At 45.0% G+C, this 25,517-nt stretch overlaps 1 protein-coding gene across 2 annotated transcripts in view; it reads left to right on the top strand.

The window, feature by feature from the left end:
- Window positions 1-25,517, top strand: part of TRPA1 (transient receptor potential cation channel subfamily A member 1) — a 224,650-nt gene that overhangs the window by 190,457 nt on the left and 8,676 nt on the right. For both annotated transcript variants that reach the window (XM_073679440.1, XM_073679439.1), the window contains exons 26-27: window positions 19,273-19,392; window positions 25,349-25,446. In XM_073679440.1, coding sequence (XP_073535541.1) covers window positions 19,273-19,392; window positions 25,349-25,446 — 218 coding nt within the window. The remainder of the gene's footprint in view (window positions 1-19,272; window positions 19,393-25,348; window positions 25,447-25,517) is intronic.

Here is a 25,517-nt window from a genome sequence, read left to right as displayed (position 1 = left end):
GTTCGGCGAACACGAACAATTTGAGAAAAATTCGGCTGTTCGAGGTTATGTTCGATAACTGTTCGTGCACCAAAATCATAACTGGATTTTTTCTCAGTAATGATGAAAATTAATGTTAATACGCAGTTTGAGTGTACAGCGGGGTGGGGGGAGGGGCAGGGGATGGATCTCTGCAGGAACAATGAAGATCTCCATTTTTTTTTCTCTTTCCCGCATTTGCAGTGGGGAGGTGCAATCTGTCAGCCTATCAGCAGCGCACACACGGAGCGAAGTGCTTTTTTTCACACAAGCAAGGGCATGTGTCATTGGCAGTGTATGTCACATGTCCTTGCCCTATAAGACCAAGCCATTTTCCCCGTCGCCACCATTTTCTCACTGCTGCAGCTGCGTGTTAGATGGCACCGCTGTTGCTGTGTGCGCTATACCTTGTTAATTTCAAGCCAATTTTCGCACAAATATACAGATAGCTTGGGAGTAGGGAATAGTTGTGATTGCAGTCCTTTTATGGACTAGGTTACAGCATTTCCTACGACTTTTATCAGGGAGGTCTGTGCTCTTAAATAGATAGGTTGTGGGAGTAAAGACTAATTGTAATTGGAGTCCTTTTCAGGACTAGGTTACATCAGTTCCTATCAGTTTTTGCCAGGCAGGTCTGTGCCAGTGCTGTGCAAGTTTTTTTCACAGCATTTGGCTGAATCTAGCAAAGCTAATCCTTTTTGGCCTATTGCAGAGTGTGTTAGTCAGTGGAGTAGCCTATCTGTGTTGCAAGATATACCACCTGTGTATAGAATACCAATTTTTTTACTGCACCTAGTGAAGTAAAATCTTTTGGGCATAGCATCATTCTATTAGTCCATCTATACTGACCTCCATCAGGTTGCAAATTAAAACTAATTTTTATCTGCATCTACAGTACCTCTGAAAAAATATTTGGGCTTCTACCTGTGTGTGGGACTTGTTGTATTAGTCCATCTATACTGACCTCCATCAGGTTGCAAACTGAATATATTTTTTTCCTGCATCTACCTCTGAAAAAATATTGGGCTTCTAGCTGTGTGTGGGTCTTGTTCTATTAATCCATCTATACTGACCTCCATCAGGTTGCAAACTGAATATAATTTTTTTCTGCATCTAGCTCTGAAAAAATATTTGGCCTTCTAGTAGTGTGTCGGACTTTCTCTATTAGTCCATCTATACTGACCTCCATCAGGTTGCAAATTAAAACTAATTTTTATCTGCATCTACAGTACCTCTGAAAAAATATTTGGGCTTCTAGCTGTGTGTGGGACTTGTTGTATTAGTCCATCTATACTGACCTCCATCAGGTTGCAAACTGAATATATTTTTTTCTGCATCTACCTCTGAAAAAATATTGGGCTTCTAGCTGTGTGTGGGACTTGTTGTATTAGTCCATCTATACTGACCTCCATCAGGTTGCAAACTGAATATATTTTTTTCTGCATCTACCTGTGAAAAAATATTGGGCTTCTAGCTGTGTGTGGGTCTTGTTCTATTAATCCATCTATACTGACCTCCATCAGGTTGCAAACTGAATATATTTTTTTCTGCATCTACCTCTGAAAAAATATTTGGCCTTCTAGTAGTGTGTCGGACTTTCTCTATTAGTCCATCTATACTGACCTCCATCAGGTTGCAAATTAAAACTAATTTTTATCTGCATCTACAGTACCTCTGAAAAAATATTTGGGCTTCTAGCTGTGTGTGGGACTTGTTGTATTAGTCCATCTATACTGACCTCCATCAGGTTGCAAACTGAATATATTTTTTTCTGCATCTACCTCTGAAAAAATATTGGGCTTCTAGCTGTGTGTGGGACTTGTTGTATTAGTCCATCTATACTGACCTCCATCAGGTTGCAAACTGAATATATTTTTTTCTGCATCTACCTGTGAAAAAATATTGGGCTTCTAGCTGTGTGTGGGTCTTGTTCTATTAATCCATCTATACTGACCTCCATCAGGTTGCAAACTGAATATAATTTTTTTCTGCATCTAGCTCTGAAAAAATATTTGGCCTTCTAGTAGTGTGTCGGACTTTCTCTATTAGTCCATCTATACTGACCTCCATCAGGTTGCAAACTGAATATATTTTTTTCTGCATCTAGCTCTGAAAAAATATTTGGCCTTCTAGTAGTGTGTCGGACTTTCTCTATTAGTCCATCTATACTGACCTCCATCAGGTTGCAAATTAAAACTAATTTTTATCTGCATCTACAGTACCTCTGAAAAAATATTTGGGCTTCTAGCTGTGTGTGGGACTTGTTGTATTAGTCCATCTATACTGACCTCCATCAGGTTGCAAACTGAATATATTTTTTTCCTGCATCTACCTCTGAAAAAATATTGGGCTTCTAGCTGTCTGTGGGTCTTGTTCTATTAATCCATCTATACTGACCTCCATCAGGTTGCAAACTGAATATAATTTTTTTCTGCATCTAGCTCTGAAAAAATATTTGGCCTTCTAGTAGTGTGTCGGACTTTCTCTATTAGTCCATCTATACTGACCTCCATCAGGTTGCAAATTAAAACTAATTTTTATCTGCATCTACAGTACCTCTGAAAAAATATTTGGGCTTCTAGCTGTGTGTGGGACTTGTTGTATTAGTCCATCTATACTGACCTCCATCAGGTTGCAAACTGAATATATTTTTTTCCTGCATCTACCTCTGAAAAAATATTGGGCTTCTAGCTGTGTGTGGGTCTTGTTCTATTAATCCATCTATACTGACCTCCATCAGGTTGCAAACTGAATATAATTTTTTTCTGCATCTAGCTCTGAAAAAATATTTGGCCTTCTAGTAGTGTGTCGGACTTTCTCTATTAGTCCATCTATACTGACCTCCATCAGGTTGCAAACTGAATATATTTTTTTCTGCATCTACCTCTGAAAAAATATTTGGCCTTCTAGTAGTGTGTCGGACTTTCTCTATTAGTCCATCTATACTGACCTCCATCAGGTTGAAAATTAAAACTAATTTTTATCTGCATCTACAGTACCTCTGAAAAAATATTTGGGCTTCTAGCTGTGTGTGGTACTTGTTGTATTAGTCCATCTATACTGACCTCCATCAGGTTGCAAACTGAATATATTTTTTTCCTGCATCTACCTCTGAAAAAATATTGGGCTTCTAGCTGTGTGTGGGTCTTGTTCTATTAATCCATCTATACTGACCTCCATCAGGTTGCAAACTGAATATAATTTTTTTCTGCATCTAGCTCTGAAAAAATATTTGGCCTTCTAGTAGTGTGTCGGACTTTCTCTATTAGTCCATCTATACTGACCTCCATCAGGTTGCAAATTAAAACTAATTTTTATCTGCATCTACAGTACCTCTGAAAAAATATTTGGGCTTCTAGCTGTGTGTGGGACTTGTTGTATTAGTCCATCTATACTGACCTCCATCAGGTTGCAAACTGAATATATTTTTTTCCTGCATCTACCTCTGAAAAAATATTGGGCTTCTAGCTGTGTGTGGGTCTTGTTCTTTTAATCCATCTATACTGACCTCCATCAGGTTGCAAATTCAAAATAATTTTTTTCTGCATCTAACCCAGCCAATAGTTTTGGCCTAATACCACAGTTTGGCCACTCAGCTCTGCTCGGTTACCATCCATTGTTTTTTTGTGCAAACAACTCCAGAGTTGTGAATTAGTTAACCACCAAAATGAGTGGAAAAAGGCCTGCTGCTGGTGGAAAGGGGAATAGGCGTGTTGGGAAGGGGAAAAAAGGTTGTGTCCGTGGGGTAGGTGTTAAAGCAACAGTAACATCTGCAGAAGAAAGACCATCTTCCAGCCAAACTAAAATGTCTACTTCTTTTAGCGGACAATGTGATAAGATCCCTTTCTTACGGCCACGCCAATTGCTACAAATTCCAGATGAGGCACAAAAACAGCAGGTGCTTCAACGGATATCAAGTGCTCCTTCAAGTGGGCTCTCCTCCACATCAACTTCAACATCACAAATACTCCAGTCCTCAAAGGTGTCACCCAAATCGCACTTGCTTCCTCACAGCTCCCAAATCTCCAGCTGCCCGTCTGAGTATGAGGTAGAACAGATGGTTGAGTCTGCAGAGCTGTTTACTCATACTATAGCCTGGGAATCAGAGGTTGACTCCAGCGCTTCTGTGAATCCAGACGAGGAAATGATCTGCACTGATGCCCAGAATCTTTATGAGTCGGATCCAGGACCAGACGCAGAAGGTTCTGACCATAATGTAGACCCTCATTCCCAAACTGTAACTCCTGTTGGTGGAGACAATGAGGAAGACGATGATAAGACTCAAATACCTGATTGGAGCGACAACTTTAGTTTTTTGTCAGGGCAGGAACAGGTTGGCTCTGAGGACGACGGGTGTGATAACGCACAGGGTGATGATGATGAGGTCGGAGATCCCACTTACTGTCAACCCACAGTCAGCCAAGAGATGAGGTCAGCAGAGGAGGTGGAGGAAGATGCTAGTGACGACGAGGTCAGGTTGCGCCTTCCTGGACTGAGACGTAGTACTGGAAGCACGTCAACAACTGCATCCTCAAACACAACTCTGCCTCTCACCACAAGTCGTGGTGGCTCTTCAGGTCGCATGGGTGCTAAGCCTTGCATAGCCTGGGCATTTTTTCAGATCGATAAAAATGACCCAACTCGTGTTATCTGTAACATTTGTCAGCAAAAGCTAAGTAGAGGCCAAAAAATACATAGTTTGAGTACTTCATGCATGAACCGGCACATGGACATGAAGCATAAGTTGCAGTGGGAAGCTCAGTGTGCTACAATGCGGCCTAGCCGGCCGGGCCAACCACCGTCTGCCATATCTTGTGCATCCGCGGCCTCTTCATCCTCTGTGACTGGGGGGACAGCAGTCACACCTGTTTTGGGGCGCAGACCTGCCACCTCTTTACCCGCAACAGCCAGCGTGATTGGCAGGTCATCATTTTCTTTGGAGGTGGTAACACCAGCTGGTGTTGAGCGCTGTCCGACATCGATAGCACCACCTTTGGATCAAGGCAACCTAACATGTCCGCCTGCATCTTCCTCACAGACCAGCAGTTTGCCGGGGACACCCTTATCAACCCCGTCTAAGCACAATAGCCAGCCCTCGGTCCCTCAGATGTGGACAAGTAAAAGACCATTTCCTCCTAGCCATGAGAAAGCTAAGAGGTTGAATTTCACCATCTGCAAGCTCTTGGCTACAGAAATGCTGCCTTTCCGCCTGGTGGACACAGAGGATTTTCGAGACCTTATGTCCGTCGCAGTGCCCCAGTACCAGATGCCCAGTCGGCACTACTTCTCAAAGAAAGGTGTGCCTGCGCTCCACCAGCATGTCGCACATAACATCACCGCTTCTTTGAGAAACTCTGTGTGTGACAGGGTGCATTTCACCACAGACACTTGGACGAGTAGGCATGGACAGGGGCGTTACATGTCACTGACTGGGCACTGGGTAACTATGGTGACAGCAGGACAAGGGGCTGCTGTCCAAGTCTTGCCGTCCCCACGAGTTGTGCGTCAATCCTCTTTATGTCAAAGTTCCTCCACTGCTTCTGCCTCCTCAACCTCCTCTCGGTCTTCCACCTGCACCCAAAGCCTGTCTGGTCATGCCACAAGCTTTCTAACTGTGCAGAAGGGATCCTGCATACCTCCTTACTATGCTGGCAGTAGGGCTCAACGTCATCAGGCGGTTTTTACATTGAAATGTCTGGGAAATGTGAGTCACACAGCTGAGGAGTTGTGGTCAGCTCTGGAGAACCAATTTCATGAATGGTTGTCTCCACTGGACCTGAAACCAGGGAAGGCCGTGTGCGACAATGCTGCAAACCTGGGTGCGGCCCTTCGCCGGGGCAATGTCACACACGTGCCTTGTATGGCTCACGTGTTGAACCTGGTTGTCCAGCAATTTTTAGCCCACTATCCCAGACTAGATGGCCTTCTGCAGAGGGCACGGTCGCTGTGTGCTCACTTCCGCCGTTCGCATCCCGCAGCTCAGCGACTTACATCTCTGCAGAAGTCGTTGGGCCTGCCACTTCACCGGCTAAAATGCGATGTGCCTACCCGGTGGAATTCAACTCTGCACATGTTGCAGCGACTGTGGCAGCACCGACAAGCCCTGGTGCAATACGTTCTGACGTATAGCCTGGGCCAACGAGATTCAGAGGTGGGGCAAATCCCGCTGGAGGAGTGGTCTCAGATCAGGGACCTATGCACCCTTCTGCACAGTTTTGAAATGGCGACGAAGATGTTTAGTGCTGACGATGCCATTATCAGCATGACTATTCCGGTGATTTACATGCTGGAGCACATGTTAAACAGAATTCGGAGTCAGGTGGTGGCACAAGAGGAGGTGGAGGAAGTAGAGGAGGAGGAGTTGTATGCGGAAGGGCTAACATCTGCAAGGTCCAGACGGTCGGCAGCACCAAGGCGGCAGGCATGTGATGGTGGGGGAGATGGTTTTACCAGGGCGCATGGTAGCAGCCAAACTAGTGAGGAAGGTGCAGGAGCCCAGGAAGAAGTGGAGGACGAACTGATGGATGACTCATCAGATCAGGGAGACCTTGATCACATTTCTGTTGTGCGAGGTTGGGGGGAGAGGACAGAGGAAGGAAGCATGATTGTTACCTTGCCACCAACACAACAGGGACTTGGTGCTCCTGGATGCGCAACACACATGAGTGCCTTCTTGCTGCACTACCTGCAACATGACCCTCGAATTGTGAGAATTAGAAATAATCCTGACTACTGGGTTGCCACACTGTTAGATCCCCGGTACAAAAGTAAATTTACAGAAATTATTTCTGCCATAGAAAGGGATGCACGCATGCAGGAGTATCAGCAGAGACTGTTGCAGAATCTTACATGTGCTTTTCCACAAAATACCAGTGGTGCACGTAGTGAATCTCACAGTTCCAACTTGCCAACCGTGGGACCGTCAAGTGTTCAGCACTCAAACCGTAACAGAACCACAGTATCTGCTGGTAACATCAATTTTGCGGAATCATTTCACCACTTTTTTAGCCCATCCTTTGCAAGGCCACAGGAGACAAGAAGTCTGACACATAGTCAACGCCTAGAGACGATGGTACAGGAGTATCTCCAAGTAAACATTGAAGCCACGACTGTGTCACTGGACCCTTGCTCTTTTTGGGCTTCCAATCTGGATAAATGGCCGGAGCTAGCCACTTACGCCTTGGAGATCTTGTCATGCCCCGCAGCCAGCGTTCTGTCTGAACGTGTGTTCAGCGCTGCTGGTGGTGTGCTGACAGATAAGCGCACGTGGCTCTCCACTGATAATGTAGACAGACTCACGTTCATAAAGATGAACAAATCATGGATCCGAAACTACTTTTCTACCCCTGTGTCATCCTGGGGAGAGTAAAAGCTTGATGATTGGTTAAAATCACCCTACCAACCGTTTTAAGCTTTCAAATTACTAATCATGTTTATCTGTATCTTGACTGGAAAATAATTTGGGCTTTGTAGCAGTGTGCAGCACTGATCCTATTAGGCCATCTATACTAAAGCTTCACCAGATTTAAAATTAAAAATAATTTTTAGCTGCATCTAGCCCGGAAAATAATTTTGGGGCTCCGAGATGCGCAAGGCACATAAGTGCCTTCTTGCTGCACTACCTGCAGCATGACCCTCATATTGTCAGAATTCGAAGTAATCATGACTACTGGGTTGCCACACTCTTAGATCCCCCAAACTTTTCGATCAACCTTTTCATTTTAATAAAGACCAAAAAAATGGTCATTTTTGAAATTATAAGCATTAGCAGGTTGTTAGAAACTGAAATCAAACAGTTTTCAACTCAAAACTTTATTCTAGGTGATGTTACATTTTCACATAGGACCCCTTGTTCGAAAGGAGCTTCTGAACTCTCTCGTCCATTGAATTTGTCAGGTTTTGGATGGTTTCTGCTTCAATTGTTTTGCATGAGGACAGAATACCCTCCCAGAGCTGTTGCTTAGATGTGAACTGCCTCCCGCCATCATAGACACTCCTTTTAATGATGCTCCAAAGGTTCTGAATGGGGTAGAGGTCAGGGGAGCATGGGGGTCACACCATAAGTTTGTCCCCTTTTATGCCCATATCAGCCAGAGATGCAGATGTTTTATGTGCAGCATGAGATGGTGCATTATCATGCAGAAAAATGATCTTGCTGTGAAATACACGGTTCTTCTTCTTGAACCATGGCAGGAAGTGCTGTTTGAGAAAATCCACATACATTATGGAGTTCATCTTTAGCGCCTTCAGGGATCCTAAAGGGGCCGACAATCTCTCTCCCCATGATTCCAGCCCAAAACATTACTCCACCTCCTCCTTGTTGGCGCTGTAGCCGTGTTTGCGTGGGGTGTCCATCAACCAGCCATCCTCCACTCCATCCATCTGGACCATCGAGCGCTGCACGGCACTCATCCGTGAACAAAACAGTTTTGAAATCAGTCTTCATGTAAGGTTTGGCCCACTGGAGCCGTTTCTGCTTGTGTGAAGTGGATAGAGGAGGTCGACAGGATGGCGCATGCACAGCTGCAAACCTCTGAAGGACCCTGCATCTTGTTGTTCGGGGGACGTTGGAGGCACAAGCAGCTTCAAAAACTTGTCTGCTGCTATGACAAGGCTTTTTTGCCGCTGCTCTTTCAACCTGACGTAATTGCCTGTAGGAAAGAGTCCTCAATTTGCCCTTATCAGCACGCACACGTGTGTACTGTGAATCAGCTACATACTTCTTGATTGCCAAGACACTTCATCCTGATCATCGCACAATGTTGATTGTAGTCATGCCTTGACCTAAACACTCCACAATTTGTTGCTTCTCAGCAGCCGACACATCCTTTTTCTTTCCCATTTTGGCAGAAAATGTAGGCTGCTTAATAATGTGAGAGAGCCTTCTTAAGTAGTCTTGCCTTTCATTGGACACACCTGCCAAACTAATTAGCACAGGTGTCTGCAATTGCTTACAGTGATATAAAGAGCCCTGACACACATCACCATCAATGAGTTTAACTGACAAACAAACAAATTCTTCCCTTATCACTCCTAAACACTTTTTGCATAATAATTTGGAACGCAGTGTACATGTGCTTTTCCACAAAACACCAGTGGTTCACGTAGTGAATCTTACAGTTCTAACTTGCCAACCGTGGTCTGTATGGAGTTGTTCAATAAAGGGCCCAAAATTAAGATAACATAGATGGGAGATGTCTCTATGAATAGGAATTCCTAAGTATTTGATACCCTGTGAGGGCCAGGCAAAGGGAAAGTTGGACTGGATGGAATCCTATATGGATTTGGGGAGGGAGACATCGAGGGCCTCAGACTTCGCTGCATTGATTTTAAAATTTTACAATGTAACAAAGTGATCTATTTCAGCCATAACAGCATGGATGGATATATGTGATTGAGTGATATATACTAGGACATCATCAGCAAATAGAGAGCACTTGTACTCGGTGCCTCCCACCTCAATCCACCTAATATTGGGGTTATGGCGAATTGATGAGAGCAGGTGCTCCGTCACTAGGATGTATAAGAGAGGGGACAGAGGACATCACTGCCTTGTCCCATTGGTGATTGTGAAAGGTGATGAAAATGTTCTGACGCACCCCCTGGGCCTTGGGACACCCGGAGCCGGACCCTTTTTGGTGGATGCTGGTGGTTGTAGTCTTCGTGGCGGCGACCCGGTTCCGTGGCTCAGGGCGGTCAAACCAGTGGCGGAACTATTTATGTGGTTTTGATGTTTAAATGTCCGACTACGCCACCCGTGGATTGCGGTCAGAGTGAACCGCCGCTACAGGGCAGACCGCTGAGGCTGGTGTTGTGGGTGCAGCAGAGCGTAGCATAACTCCCCACGGGAGGAGTATAGCCTCAGGGCAGTGTATGCGGAGGATGGGGGTGATGGTGCAGGGCAGCAGCAGTAACGACACGGAGTCAGTGATGCAGTTCAGGGCCTTTACTCACAGTTCTTATTATCCAGACCACGTCTGCAGGTAACGGCTGCCCACGTCGTACTGTGCTCACCAGGTGAGGGGCTCAGACAACTCCCAGATAACTTTGGAGCACTTCACAGGACCCCCTTTGTGTGTCCTTTGTCTGGCCTTTCTTACCAACACTTCTGTCCGGCTGCCTCGGGCCTCCTCTTGGTAAACTTGGCGCCAGTTTCCCTGACCCTATGTGGTGCCTTCCTAGCGGGTGTAGCGAGGGGCTGCGCCACATAAAATGTCAGAGCCTCCGGTTTCTAGCTGAGGGTCGTTTCCTACCTCCACTAGTTCGGGGACCGGTCTCCCCCTTTGGCCTGACCCCTCCACGCAGGTGGATTCGGGCGTGCGGTGGCGACTCGCCCGTCCGCACCCCTGGGATCCCTTCATTCCTCGTTCCTGGAGCCTTCTCCGCTCCTCTTCCTTCCTTCTCCCTCTTCCAGGCCTGGGCCTCTGTTACTAGGCCTGCCTCCGGAGCAGAGCTCATGCAGAGCCCCTGCTCCCTGCCACTTCTGCTCAGACTTCTCTGCACTGAACTAAGATGGTGCCCACCTTTTATACTCCCTTCTCAATGCACCCAGGAACTGCTTCCTCCCTGCTCCTGCACTACAGGGTTCCCCTTCCTCAGTGTTCCCTCCCCCCACTCCAGCCAGGGACAGGGACTGTCGTGCTCATCTCAGGGGCATATTGGTCGCCCTGCCACACGGCAATGTGGTGTAATGCATGCAGGTGTCGGGTCCTGATCCACACTCCATCCTTACCTGAGAGTGAGATATCACACCTCTGGGTGAGGTGCAATACGTCTGTAGCAACCGAGCCCTCAGGGTGCTACAGTTCCATTTATCTTCAGCCTAGGTGACGTATTGCGATACAGGGCCGTGATTTTGGCTATAAAAGGGTCCCCTAGACCCCTACCCCAAGCTTTTTAAGAGAATCATATATGGCGTGCCAGGAGACTCTATGGAATGCTTTCTCAGCATCCAACGAGAGTATCTAATTACAAATTTTTAACTGCATCTAGCCCAGGAAATACTTTGTGCCTAGTAGCAGTGTCTGCTAGTCAGCGGATTATCCCGGCTGTTAAGCAAGCTGCACCACCTGTAGTTTAGACACTTAATTTTTTCAAAGGAAATGCTTCGGGACCATGGGATACTTAGTGAAGAGCATCAGGAGGCACCCCAAGGCATAGGGGCTGGGACTGGCAGTAGGATGCCTTGCGGTGGACAGCCGAGCTCGATCCTTATAAAAGCTTTTTAACTGCAGCAGCTTTCGTGGACGCTACTGGAGCTGGAATTACCGCGGCTGCTGGCATGAGACTTGCCCTCCAATAGATCCTTGTAAATGAATTTAAAGTGTATTCATTCAAAATAGAGAGACAATTTACATTAAAAAGCTTAGAGCTGCCTCCACCACAGGGGGGCTCGCTCGACCCACCAGCGGACAGGCACCAGTATTGGGAGAGGGGGGCTGGCCGTCAGGGTTCACCGCGGCTCTGGCACAAACCCGGCGACACGGAGGTGGCACGGGCAGGAGCGGACTGGCCGTGTCGGCTAGAGATGAGCGGTGTTCGACTAGAACTGTTCGCCAATCTCAAATTCGAGCTGTTTCGGGCGGTGTTCGAGTTGTTCGACGAACCCGAACGATTTGCAAAAAATTCGGCTGTTCGAGGTTATGTTCGATAACTGTTCGTGCACCAAAAGCGTGTCCTGCATGTCTGGCGCTATTTAGAGCACCAATCATGCAGGGATTGTCTGCCACTCACTGTAATGCCACAGCCATGGTGGTTGTGGCATTACAGTGATTGCCCAAATCGATGGGAACAGTGCCAACAGTGAAACATGAAAAGCCGGCAATTCAGCAGCGGCATACACCTGTACCCGACAATTTAGAACCGAAAGAATAGAGCTTCACACATAGATTAGATAGATATAAACATGTCAGCCACATATATACGAAGTACAGTGAAAGTGCTGCTTACTGTACTTGTCATTTAGCGTAAAGGATTTATCAAAAAAAATAATAGTGTTTTCATGCACCGTCTCTTTAAAAAAGCCGGCCGGCAATTCAGCAGCGGTACCCGACAATTTATAACAGACAGAATAGAGCTTCACACATAGATTAGATAGATAGAAACATGTCAGTCACATATATATGAAGTACAGTGATAGTGTTGGTTACTGTACTTGTCATTTAGTATTAAAACAAAGGATTTATTATTAAAAAAATTGGCGTGGGGTTCCCCTTAATTTTAGGCTCTAGCGGAGGTTAAGCAGACGGCTGGGGCAGATGTTTGAAGCCTGGGAAGGGGGTAATACCCACGGAGCTTCCCAGGCTACTAATATCAGCCCCCAGCTAAATACATAGCCTTTACTAGCTATTAAAATGGGGGACCCCCCAAAAAAAATGACGTGGGGTCCCCCCTAATTTAATAGCTAGCAAAGGCTAGGCAGACAGCTGGGGGCTGATATTAATAGCCCAGGAAGGGAGCCATGAATATTGGCCCCCTCCCAGGCTAGAAACACCAGCCGTCAGCCGCCCCAGAAATGGCGCATTCATAGGATGCGCCAATTCTGGCACTTAGCCTCGCTCTTCCACGCTGCCCTGGTTCGGTGGCAGGGGGTAATAGGGTTGGGGTTGATGTCAGCTTATAATGCCAGCTGACATCAAGCCCAGGTTAGTAATGGAGAGGCGTCTATAAGACACCCCCATTACTAACCCCATAGTCAAAGTTAAAAAAAACACAACACCCAGAAAAAAGTCCTTTAATTGAAATAAAGACACAATCCTTTATTGTTCTAAATTAAACCATACTTACCGTCACGCCCATTCCAGCTGAAGCCAACGATCTCCTGCAATAAAAGAAAAATAATAAAGCAACCTCATCCTTACCTTTCCATGGTTCCCACGACAGCTTCAGCTCTGCTACATCGAGATGACAGGCTGGACCGCAGCAGAACGCTGCCATCCAGCCTCTCATCCCGCAGACACTGAGAAGCGCAGGCTTGCTTGCGCTGCTCAGCGTCTCTCTGTGACGACATCCAGATGAGCCGAGTTCATGTCCAATGAACTCGGCTCACCTCATGCACGTCACTGACAGCGTGGGAAAATTCTCACGCTGAAGCGGTGAGTGCAGGAGAATTCTCCCACGCTGTCAGTGACGTGCATAAGGTGAGCTCATGTCCAATGAACTCAGCTCACCTCCTGCACGTCACTGACAGCGTGGGAGAATTCTCCTGCACTCAGCGCTTCAGCGTGAGAATTCTCCCACGCTGAAGCGCTGAGTGCAGGAGAATTTTCCCACGCTGTCAGTGACGTGCATAAGGTGAGCTCATGTCCACTGAACTCAGCTCACCTCCTGCACGTCACTGACAGCGTGGGAGAATTCTCCTGCACTCAGCGCTTCAGTGTGAGAATTCTCCCACGCTGAAGCGCTGAGTGCAGGAGAATTTTCCCACGCTGTCAGTGACGTGCATGAGGTGAGTCGAGTTCATTGGACATTAACTCGGCTCATCTGGATGCCCTCACAGAGAGACACTGTGGAGCGCAAGCAAGCCTGCGCTTCTCAGTGTCTGCGGGATGACAGGCTGGATGGCAGCGTTCTGCTGCGGTCCAGCCTGTCATCTCGATGTAGCAGAGCTGAAGCTGTCATGGGAACCATGGAAAGGTAAGGATGATGTTGCTTTATTATTTTTCTTTTATTTCAGGAGATCGTTGGCTTCAGCTGGAATGGGCGTGATGGTAAGTATGGTTTAATTTAGAACAATAAAGAATTGTGTCTTTATTTCAATTAAAGGACTTTATTCTGGGTGTTGTGTTTTTTTTAAATACTTTACTAGAAATTCATGGTGGTCATGTCTAATATTGGCGTGACCCCATGAATTTCGGGCTTAGGGCCAGCTGATAATGCCAAGCTGGCCCTAACCCCTTTATTACCCAGTGAGCCACCGCATCAGGGCCCTGGATGAGTTGGGTACAGCGCCAGAAGATGGCGCTTCTATGAACGCGCCATTTTCCGGGGTGGCTGCGGACTGCAATTTGCAGCGGGTGGGGCCCAGAAAGCTTGGGCCTCCCTGCGCTGCGGATTCCAGCCCCCAGCTGCCTAGTTGTACCTGGCTGGACACAAAAACAGGGCGAAGCCCCACGTCAATTTTCTTTAAATTATTTCATGAAATAATTAAGAAAAAAAGGGCTTCCCTATATTGTTGTGTCCGGCCAGGTACAAATAGGCAGCTGGTGGTTGGGGGCAGCCCGTTCCTGCCTGCTGTACCTGGCTGGACACAAATATAGTGCGAAGCCCCACGTCAATTTTTTTTAAATTATTTCATGAATTTCCTGAAATAATTTAAAAAAATTGAAGTGGGGCTTCGCACTATATTTGTGTCCAGCCAGGTACAGCAGGCAGGAACGGGCTGCCCCCATCCACCAGCTGCCTATTTGTACCTGGCCGGACACAACAATATAGGGAAGCCCTTTTTTTCTTAATTATTTCATGAATTTCATGAAATAATTAAAAAAAATTGAAGTGGGGCTTCGCACTATATTTGTGTCCAGCCAGGTACAGCAGGCAGGAACGGGCTGCCCCCAACCACCAGCTGCCTATTTGTACCTGGCCGGACACAACAATATAGGGAAGGCCTTTTTTTCTTAATTATTTCATGAATTTCATGAAATAATTAAAAAAAAAGTACGTGGGGCTTCGCCCTATTTTTGTGTCCAGCCAGGTACAACTAGGCAGCTGGGGGCTGGAATCTGCAGCGCAGGGAGGCCCAAGCTTTCTGGGCCCCCCCCCGCTACAAATTGCAGTCCGCAGCCACCCCGGAAAATGGCGCGTTCATAGAAGCGCCATCTTCTGGCGCTGTACCCAACTCATCCAGGGCCCTGGTGCGGTGGCTCACTGGGTAATAAAGGGGTTAGGGCCAGCTTGGTATTATCAGCTGGCCCCAAGCCCAAAATTCATGGGGTCACGCCAGTATTAGACATGACCGCCATGAATTTCTAGTAAAGTATTTAAAAAAAACACAACACCCAGAATAAAGTCCTTTAATTGAAATAAAGACACAATTCTTTATTGTTCTAAATTAAACCATACTTACCATCACACCCATTCCAGCTGAAGCCAACGATCTCCTGCAATAAAAGAAAAATAATAAACCAACCTCATCCTTACCTTTCCATGGTTCCCACGACAGCTTCAGCTCTGCTACATCGAGATGACTGGCTGGACCGCAGCAGAACGCTGCCATCCAGTCTGTCATCCCGCAGACACTGAGAAGCGCAGGCATGCTTGCGCTCCTCACTGTCTCGCTGTGACGGCATCCAGATGAGCCGAGGTCATGTCCAATGAACTCGGCTCACCTCATGCACGTCACTGACAGCGTGGGAAAATTCTCACGCTGAAGTGCTGAGTGCAGGAGAATTCTCCCACGCTGTCAGTGATGTGCATGAGGTGAGCTCATGTCCAATGAACTCAGCTCACCTCCTGCACGTCACTGACAGCGTGGGAAAATTCTCCTGCAATCAGCGCTTCAGCGTGAGAATTTTCCCACGCTGTCAGTGACGTGCATGAGGTGAGCCGAGTTCATTGGACATGAACTCGGCTCATCTGGATGTCGTCACAGAGAGACGCTGAGCAGCGCAAGCAAGCCTGCGCTTCTCAGTGTCTGCGGGATGACAGGCTGGATGGCGGCGTTCTGCTGCGGTCCAGCCTGTCATCTCGATGTAGCAGAGCTGAAGCTGTCGTGGGAACCATGGAAAGGTAAGGATGAGGTTGCTTTATTATTTTTCTTTTATTGCAGGAGATCGTTGGCTTCAGCTGGAATGGGCGTGATGGTAAGTATGGTTTAATTTAGAACAATAAAGGATTGTGTCTTTATTTCAATTAAAGGACTTTATTCTGGGTGTTTGTGTTTTTTTTAACTTTGACTATGGGGTTAGTAATGGGGGTGTCTTATAGACGCCTCTCCATTACTAACCTGGGCTTGATGTCAGCTGGCATTATAAGCTGACAACAACCCCAACCCTATTACCCCCTGCCACCGCACCAGGGCAGCGTGGAAGAGCGAGGCTAAGTGCCAGAATTGGCGCATCCTATGAATGCGCCATTTCTGGGGCGGCTGACGGCTGGTGTTTCTAGCCTGGGAGGGGGCCAATATTCATGGCTCCCTTCCTGGGCTATTAATATCAGCCCCCAGCTGTCTGCCTAGCCTTTGCTAGCTATTAAATTAGGGGGGACCCCACGTCATTTTTTTGGGGGGGTCCCCCATTTTAATAGCTAGTAAAGGCTATGTATTCAGCTGGGGGCTGATATTAGTAGCCTGGGAAGCTCCGTGGGTATTACCCCCTTCCCAGGCTTCAAACATCTGCCCCAGCCGTCTGCTTAACCTCCGCTAGAGCCTAAAATTAAGGGGAACCCCACGCCAATTTTTTTAATAATAAATCCTTTATTTTAATACTAAATGACAAGTACAGTAACCAACACTATCACTGTACTTCATATATATGTGACTGACATGTTTCTATCTATCTAATCTATGTGTGATGCTCTACCTTTCTGTTCTAAATTGTCGGGTACCGCTGCTGAATTGCCGGCCGGCTTTTTTAAAGAGACAGTGCATGAAAACACTATTATTTTTTTAAATAAATCCTTTACACTAAATGACAAGTACAGTAAGCAACACTATCACTGTACTTATTATATATGTGACTGACATGTTTCTATCTATCTAATCTATGTGTGAAGCTCTATTCTTTCTGTTCTAAATTGTCGGGTACAGATGCTGAATTGCTGGCCGGCTTTTTTAAAGAGACGGTGCATGAAAACACTAATATTTTTTTTAATAAATCCTTTACACTAAATGACAAGTGCAGTAACCAACACTGTCACTGTGCTTCTTATATGTGTGACTGACATGTTTCTATCTATCTAATCTATGTGTGATGCTCTATTCCTTCTTGTCTAAATTGTCGGGTACCGGTGTATGCCGCTGCTGAATTTGCCGGCCGGCTTTTTTAAAGAGAGTGTCTTCTGAGCAGTTTGTCAGCTTTTGGACACCTTTGCAGGTGTTTTCTATGTGTTTCTATGTGTTTTTGTTTGCCTGCCATTGGTTTTAACGGTGTTCGACGGTGTTCTAAGGTGTTCGACGAACAGTTCGACGAACAGTTCCTCGAACATCCCGGTGTTCGACGAACCGAACCGAACCCGAACACTACGGGGGTGGCTCAACACTAGTGTCGGCTTCTCACTTTTTGGATTTTAGAAGGGCATGACATGCCTATATCTGTGTCTCCCCCTCCTTTTACTCCTCCACCTCTTTTATTTTCGCATGACTATATGTACTTGTCACTTTTCCATGTGTTAGTTATGTCTTCTGAGCAGTTTGTCAGCTTTTGGACACCTTTGAAGGTGTTTTCTATGTGTTTCTATGTGTTTTTGTTTGCCTGCCATTGGTTTTAACGGTGTTCGAAGGTGTTCGACGAACAGTTCGACGAACAGTTCGGCGAACACACGGGTGTTCGACGAACCGAACCGAACTCGAACACTACGGGGGTGGCTCAACACTAATTAGGAGGAACCCAGGGCCAACTGCATCAGCATATGGTCTCACACAGGGTCTAAGCATCTCCTCTCGGTACCTAATGGCATTCAGGCTACCTCTGGCGAGCACATGGAGGGCCCTCCAAAGAAATGCCACCCCACACCATTACTGACCCACTGCCAAACCGGTCATGCTGAAGGATGTTGCAGGCAGCAGATCGCTCTCCACGGCGTCTCGAGACTCTGTCACATCTGTCACATGTGCTCAGTGTGAACCTGCTTTCATCTGCTTTCATCATCGCACCAGTGGCGACTTTGCCAATCCTGGTGTTCTGTGGCAAATGCCAAGCGTCCTGCACAGTGTTGGGCTGTGAGCACAACCCCCATCTGTGAACGTCGGGCCCTCATACCACCCTCATGGAGTTGGTTTCTAACCGTTTGTGCAGACACATGCACATTTGTGGCCTGATGGAGGTCATTTTGCAGGGCTCTGGCAGTGCTCCTCCTGTTCCTCCTTGCACAAAAGAGAAGGTAACGGTCCTGCTGCTGGGTTGTTGCCCTCCTTTGACTCCCTCCATATCTCCTGGTATCTGCTCCATGCTCTGGACACTGTGCTGACAGACACATCTACACTTCTTGCCACAGCTCGCACTGATGTGCCATCCTGGATGAACTGCACTACCTGACTTCTGAGGGTTGTACTGTAGACACCGCCTCATGCTACTGTACCTCTAGGGGTGAGAGCAATGGCAAAATGAAAAAGTGACCAAAACAACAGCCAAAAAGGATGAGAACAGAGAAACGGTCTGTGGTCACCACCTGCAGAACCACTCCTTTATAGGAGGTATCTTGCTAATTGCCTATCATTTATACCAGTTTTCTGTTCCATTTGCACAACAGCATGAGAAATTGATTCACAATCAGTGTTGCTTCATAACTGGACAGGTAGATTTCACAGAAGTGTTATTGACTTGGAGTTACATTGTGTTGTTTAAGTGTTCCCTTTATTTTTTTTGAGCAGTGTATGTAGCACCGAGATTAATAGCTGCAGTAATTATGCATAGCAAAAAAGTTCCAGCACACAAGTGGGTTAATCAGCCATCTTAGTTCTAGGGTGGTTGAACACCTTTAGAGAGGGAGGAAGTAAGAGGATAAAAATCACAGCCTTTCAGAACATTTGGTGTGGGGAGGGCCTGGAGGTGAAAGCGCTGAGCTGTTTTGTTATATGAAGGAAAGACAAACCTGGGATTGTTTGTTCCTGAAGCGGGCAGTTACCCGTAGCAACAAAGACTGTGCCATACGTTATGGTTATGTTTTGTTTTTCCTGTTAGGCCAGGAAGGCCGTGTTTATTTTTGCTAACATTGCTGTAGTTTATGCAGTGCTCTTATTAGACTCAGCAGAAGATTTAAAGAGACAGTCTTCCTGTGTACCTCTATGTGCAACCAAGTGAGCCGATCTACCACATCAGTTAAAGGGCACTCCCAGGCAGCTCGGGGATAGGACTTTAAGATTCCTCATCTACCAACAGCACTGTTGGTAATAATGCAATGGTCATACTTTTTATATTCAATAGTACTTTATTTGCTGGTCAAGTTGTACTCCATCAGGATGTAGGTGACACAATAAAGCTTTTACTTAAACTTTCCCTTTTGTATTTCGATCAGTGTTGATCACTGTATTCAAGAGGTGAAATGAGGAGATCTAGCCATCAATTGTCTTAGTACTTATTTGTATATTCTTATGTTCAGGTGAATCTCCATACAAATTTAGAGAAGAAACTGCCATACTGGTTCTTGAAGCGAGTGGATCAAGTCACTACTGTTGTTTACCCCAATCGGCCAAGAATATGGGGAATGGTTATCAAATCAGTGAGTATTGTTTTGCGTTATCATGTTAGAGGAATTCATGAATTTCTTTTGCACCTATTTATCTATTTCTCCATATTGGAGATTATTCTTGTCCATACTAGCTACATGCTGCCATTCAATAAAGTTTTTCATGGCCTCAATAGGTAGAAAAGCAGTGTACTACATTTGTCTCCTTATTATAAAATATCAATATGGTTTATTTATTAATGTATTTTGCCTGTTGTTTTAATACCTATATTTTAATAGACATATTTTTTTCACTCAAAATAGGAAAACAAAAAAAAATTACTTGAGGGGTGGAATTTAAAACAAAACAACTAAAAAAAACAAAATTACACAGATTTTATTTTTCTTTCATTTTTAGCGTATTCAATGTGCATGGCAAAATGGCATGTTATAACTGCTGACCTGCAGAATATAGGTTGCATATTAAATATACTATAAATTGTGTTTTTCCAATTAACACTTTTAAAAACATAAATACTTAAGGAGATGTGGGGGAAGGCTTGGTTTTTGCTGGATGAGCTGCAAGTTAGCTATTTTCACCAGAATTTTGGCATAAAACTGCTTTAAAATGACATTTTCATGCCAGTCTCAGTCAGCTATGCCGGCTTTTGAAAAATAAGCTGCATCTTGGGTAGGACAGGCTGTCGTTATTTGCCCTTGAAAAATGTACCATATTGAAATAAAATTGAAAGGATATTGTCACAATAGTGCAGTAGGATTTCCAGGAACAATTGGCTGCTATGCTGTCCCTCTAGCTAGGAGGCGATCCCTGTCCCCCTGATTAACCCTGATGGTGGGGATGCTGGGGTCTCGTACCTCGCTATGCTCCTACATGCACACTTATATGTTTACTCCCCACTCAGGGAGGTATGGGACAGAAGTGTATGGAATAACACAAACCTGACAGACAAGGGAAAACAGACAGGAATAAAAGAAAACCACAATCATACAAATACACATTTCATCATCATTCTGACTATGCAGAGCGGCCGCTGTAACCGCATTCCTGGCCCTGACCGACACTCCTTCTGCATTGCGGCTGGATGTCAGTCAGGACCGAGAGCGCGGTTACAGCCACCATTCTGTATTCTCATGACTGAAACCGAATGCTGGTGAGGAAAATAAATTTCATTCTCTCCCCGCTGCATTCAGCTGTGTGCGGGCACTGGGCGGCATAATAGTGCTGTTAACCTGCAGATTAACCGCATATCTGCAGGTTAATACTGTTATTTCTGGTGAAAGGTTCCCTTTAAAAGAATAAAAAGTAATAAAAAAAGAATGTTAAGTGTATGTTCATCACATGTTAGAAAGAGCTTAATCATGGGACAACCCCTTTAAGTTTCATTTCCACAAAGAATAGAAAATGTGAATTTGGATGAGTTTTTTCCAATATTTGCTTCCTGGGGGATAAGCCCCTGTGAAAATTACTAGTCTTGAATAAACATGGAATCTACATCAACTGTATATATTCATGGAAATGTCTTGGGAAAAAAGCAAATGACTGCTAACAACAGTTATATAGATATATATACAGCGGGGGAAACGTGTTACCAATGGTTTTCTTGGTGACTGTGGTCCCAGCTGCCTTGACATCATTAACAAGATCCCCCCGTGTAGTTTTAGGCTGATCCAGAAGTCATAATGGTTTGTAGGGGATCAAATACTTATTGCTCACTGTAAAATGAAAAAAAAATTATCTAATTTATACAATGTGATTTTCTTCTTTTTTTTTTTGTATATTCGATCTCTCAATGTTAAAATTAACCTGCCCTTAAAATTATAGACTGTTCATGTCTTTGTCAGTGGGCAAACTTACAAAAACAGCAAGGGATCAAATATTTATTTGCCCTGCTGTATATACACTGCTCAAAAAAATAAAGGGAACACTCAAATAACACATCCTACATCTGAATGAATGAAATATTCTCATTGAATACTTTGTTCTGTACAAAGTTGAATGTTCTGACAACAAAATCACACAAAAATCATCGAATCAATGGAAATCAAATTTATTAACCAATGGAGGCCTGTATTTGGAGTCACCCCCCAAAATTAAAGTGGAAAAACACACTACAGGCTGATCCAACTTTGATGTAATGTCCTTAAAACAAGTGAAAATAAGGCTCAGTATTGTGTGTGGCCTCCACGTGCCTGTATGACCTCCCTACAACGCCTGGGCATGCTCCTGATGAGGTTGCGGATGGTCTCCTGTGGGATCTTCTCCCAGACCTGGACTAAAGCATCCGCCAACTCCTGGACAGTCTGTGGTGCAACGTGACATTGGTGGATGGAGCGAGACATGATGACCCCGATGTTCTCAATCGGATTCAGGTCTGGGGAACGGGCGGGCCAGTCCATAGCTTCAATGCCTTCATCTTGCAGGAACTGCTGACACACTCCAGCCACATGAGGTCTGACATTGTCCTGCATTAAGAAGCGAGGGCCAACCGCACCAGCATATGGTCTCACAAGGGGTCTGAGGATCTCATCTCGGTACCTAATGGCAGTCAGGCTACTTCTTGTGAGCACATGGAGGGCTGTGCGGCCCTCCAAAGAAATGCCACCCCACACCATTACTGACCCACTGCCAAACCGGTCATGCTGAAGGATGCTGCAGGCAGCAGATCGCTCTCCACGGCGTCTCCAGACTCTGTCTCGTCTGTCACATGTGCTCAGTGTGAACCAGCTTTCATCTGTGAAGAGCACAGGGCACCAGTGGCGACTTTTCCAATCCAGTTGTTCTGTGGCAAATGCCAAGCGTCCTGCACAGTGTTGGGCTGTGAGCACAACCCCCATCTGTGGACGTCGGGTCCTCATGCCACCCTCATGGAGTCGGTTTCTAACCATTTGTGCAAACACATGCACATTTGTGGCCTGCTGGAGGTCATTTTGCAGGGCTCTGGCAGTGCTCCTCCTGTTCCTCCTTGCATAAAGGCGGAGCTAGCGGTCCTGCTGCTGGGTTTTTGCCCTCCTACGGCCCCCTCCACGTCTCCTGGGGTACTGGCCTGTCTCCTGGTAGCGCCTCCAGCCTCTTGACACTACACTGACAGACACAGCAAACCTTCTTGCACAGCTCGCATTGATGTGCCATCCTGGATGAGCTGCACTACCTGAGCAACTTCTGTGGGTTGTAGAGTCCATCTCATGCTACCACGAGTGTGAAAGCACAACCAACATTCAAAAGTGACCAAAACATCAGCCAGAAAGCATTGGTACTGAGATGTGGTCTGTGGTCCCCACCTGCAGAACCACTCCTTTATTGAGTGTGTCTTCAGAATTGCCAATAATTTCCATCTATTGTCTATTCCATTTGCACAACAGCATGTGAAATTGATTGTCAATCAGTGTTGCTTCCTAAGTGGACAGTTTGATTTCACAGAAGTTTGGTTTACTTGGAGTTATATTCTGTTGTTTAAGTGTTCCCTTTATTTTTTTGAGCAGTGTATATATACACACATATATATATATATATATATATATATATATATGTATATATGGTCAACCTTAGGCATGTGTGGGCCATTAATATGAACTCACGACTCCATAATATAATATGCGGTATATACAGTCATATGAAAAAGTTTGGGCACCCCTATTAATCTTAAGCTTAATGTTTTATAAAAATTGGTGTTTTTGCAACAGTTATTTCAGTTTGATATATGTAATAACTGTTGGACACAGTAATGTTTCTGCCTTGAAATGAGGTTTATTGTGCTAACAGAAAATGTGCAATCTGCATTCAAACAAAATTTGACCTGTGCATAAGTATGGGCACCCTTATCATTTTCTTGTTTTAAATACTCCTGCCTACTTTTTACTGACTTACTAAAGCACTTTTTTTGGTTTTGTAACCTCATTGAGCTTTGAACTTTATAGCCAGGTGTATGCAATCATGAGAAAAGCTACTTAAAGTGGCCACTTGCAAGTTGTTCTCCTGTTTGAATCTCCTCTGAAAAGTGGCATCATGGGCTCCTCAAAACAACTGTCAAATGATCTGAAAACAAAGATTATTCAACATAGTTGTTCAGGGGAAGGATACAAAAAGCTGTCTCAGAGATTTAACCTGTCAGTTTCCACTGTGAGGAACATAGTAAGGAAATGGAAGAACATAGGGACAGTTCTTGTTAAGGCCAGAAGTGTCAGGACAAGAAAAACATCAGAAAGGCAGAGAAGAAGAATGGTGAGATCAGTCAAGGACAATCCTCAGACCACCTCCAGAGAGCTGCAGCATCAACTTGCTGCAGATGGTGTCACTGTGCATCGGTCAACTATACAACGCACTTTGCACAAGGAGAAGCTGTATGGGAGAGTGATGCGAAAGAAGCCGTTTCTGCAAGTACGCACAAACAGAGTCGGCTGAGGTATGCAAAAGCACATTTGAAGAAGCCTATTTCTTTTTGGAAGAAGGTCCTGTGGACTGATGAAACCAAGATTGAGTTGTTTGGTCATACAAAAAGGCGTTATGCATGGTGGCAAAAAAACACAGCATTCCAAGAAAAACACTTGCTACCCACAGTAAAATTTGGTGGGGGTTCCATCATACTTTGGGGCTGTGTGGTCAATGCCGGCACTGGGAATCTTGTTAAAGTTGAGGGACGCATGGATTCCACTCAGTATCAGCAGATTCTTGGCAATAGTGTTCAAGAATCAGTGATAAAGTTGAAGTTACGCAGTGGATGGATCTTTCAACAAGACAATGATCCAAAACACCGCTCCAAATCTACTCAGGCATTCATGCAGAGGAACAATTACAATGTTCTGGAATGGCCATCCCAGTCCCCAGACCTGAATATCATTGAACATCTGTGGGATCATTTGAAGAGGCTGTCCATGCTCGGCGACCATCAAACTTAACTGAACTGGAATTGTTTTGTAAAGAGGAATGGTCAAAAATACCTTCATCCAGGATCCAGGAACTCATTAAAAGCTACAGGAAGCGACTAGAGGCTGTTATTTTTGCAAAAGGAGGATCTACTAAATATTAATGTCACTTTTCTGGTGAGGTGCCCATACTTATGCACCTGTCAAATTTTGTTTGAATGCAGATTGCACATTTTCTGTTAGTACAATAAACCTCATTTCAAGGCAGAAACATTACTGTATCCAACAGTTATTACATATATCAAACTGAAATAGCTGTTGCAAAAACACCAATTTTTATAAAACATTAAGCTTAAGATTAATAGGGGTGCCCAAACTTTTTCATATGACTGTACTTTGCAATAAATATTTTTTTACTGGAGAGACCAGAAAAAGCAACTTCCTCGCCCTTCTGGCAGTGGGTTATCTCGCATGGCAACAAATAATATAGAAATCTAAAATGCTGGTCCCTCTTTTGTCCAAAATCTTCCTAAATGGACAGTCGACAAGCCCCCGTACAAATAGGATTGTTGGCCAATCCCACCAACATATTTAAATTCCCTGCCTAATCAGACCTGTATAATGCTATTCACTGAAATCTATGTTTAAAGAAGTAGTTTTAACCTCCACTTTTCAAATGCTAATTAGGGTTTTGTCTAGTTGTCATCCCCAGCTCATGCAAATCTCGCTTATGCGCATGTACGCTTCCCAGCTTTAGAGGGTCGGAGGGCATGGGGGACCTGATAGTTTCCCTTTAACTTCCATTTATGTGAAAAATTAAGTTTCACCCCAAATGCAAGAAAATGTAGAAAACAAATAACTTCTAATGGTAAGAAGCCAGATAAATGTATAGTGAGGTTGATTCAGGCAGATAGTTATGAAATATATCTTTCCCCATTTACTATAAATGTTGGGGGCAGAATGAGATTCCCTGAGCCATGGTTCAACTTGTACACGTTTGATGGTAAATTTTAGACTAGCAAAATTATGCCCACATCTAGATACATCTGCTTGCCAAAAAATCCCTCTTAGTGTCGTAGAAATGTAGATTGCATTTTCTATAATCAATAATATTTTCAATTTTTTTCAGAGCATGTTCAACTATTTCCTTTCTTGTGAAGATTTTAGAGCTGAAGCTCCCAGCAATGATGCCACAATGGAAGTGGAACTTTGGAAGCAGAAGAATAGGTTTGTAATGTTATATTTAGGTTCCTTTCTTAGTCTAAAATAATTTATGACTCAACCAATAAAGTTATTAA

This window comes from Phyllobates terribilis, unplaced genomic scaffold, assembly GCF_046119375.1.
Source record: "Phyllobates terribilis strain yellow unplaced genomic scaffold, ASM4611937v1 Scaffold_4__5_contigs__length_816908805, whole genome shotgun sequence".
Classification (NCBI taxonomy): domain Eukaryota; kingdom Metazoa; phylum Chordata; class Amphibia; order Anura; family Dendrobatidae; genus Phyllobates; species Phyllobates terribilis.
The sequence above is the reverse complement of the archived record's forward strand: the minus strand, read 5'-3'. Positions and strand labels throughout refer to the sequence as shown.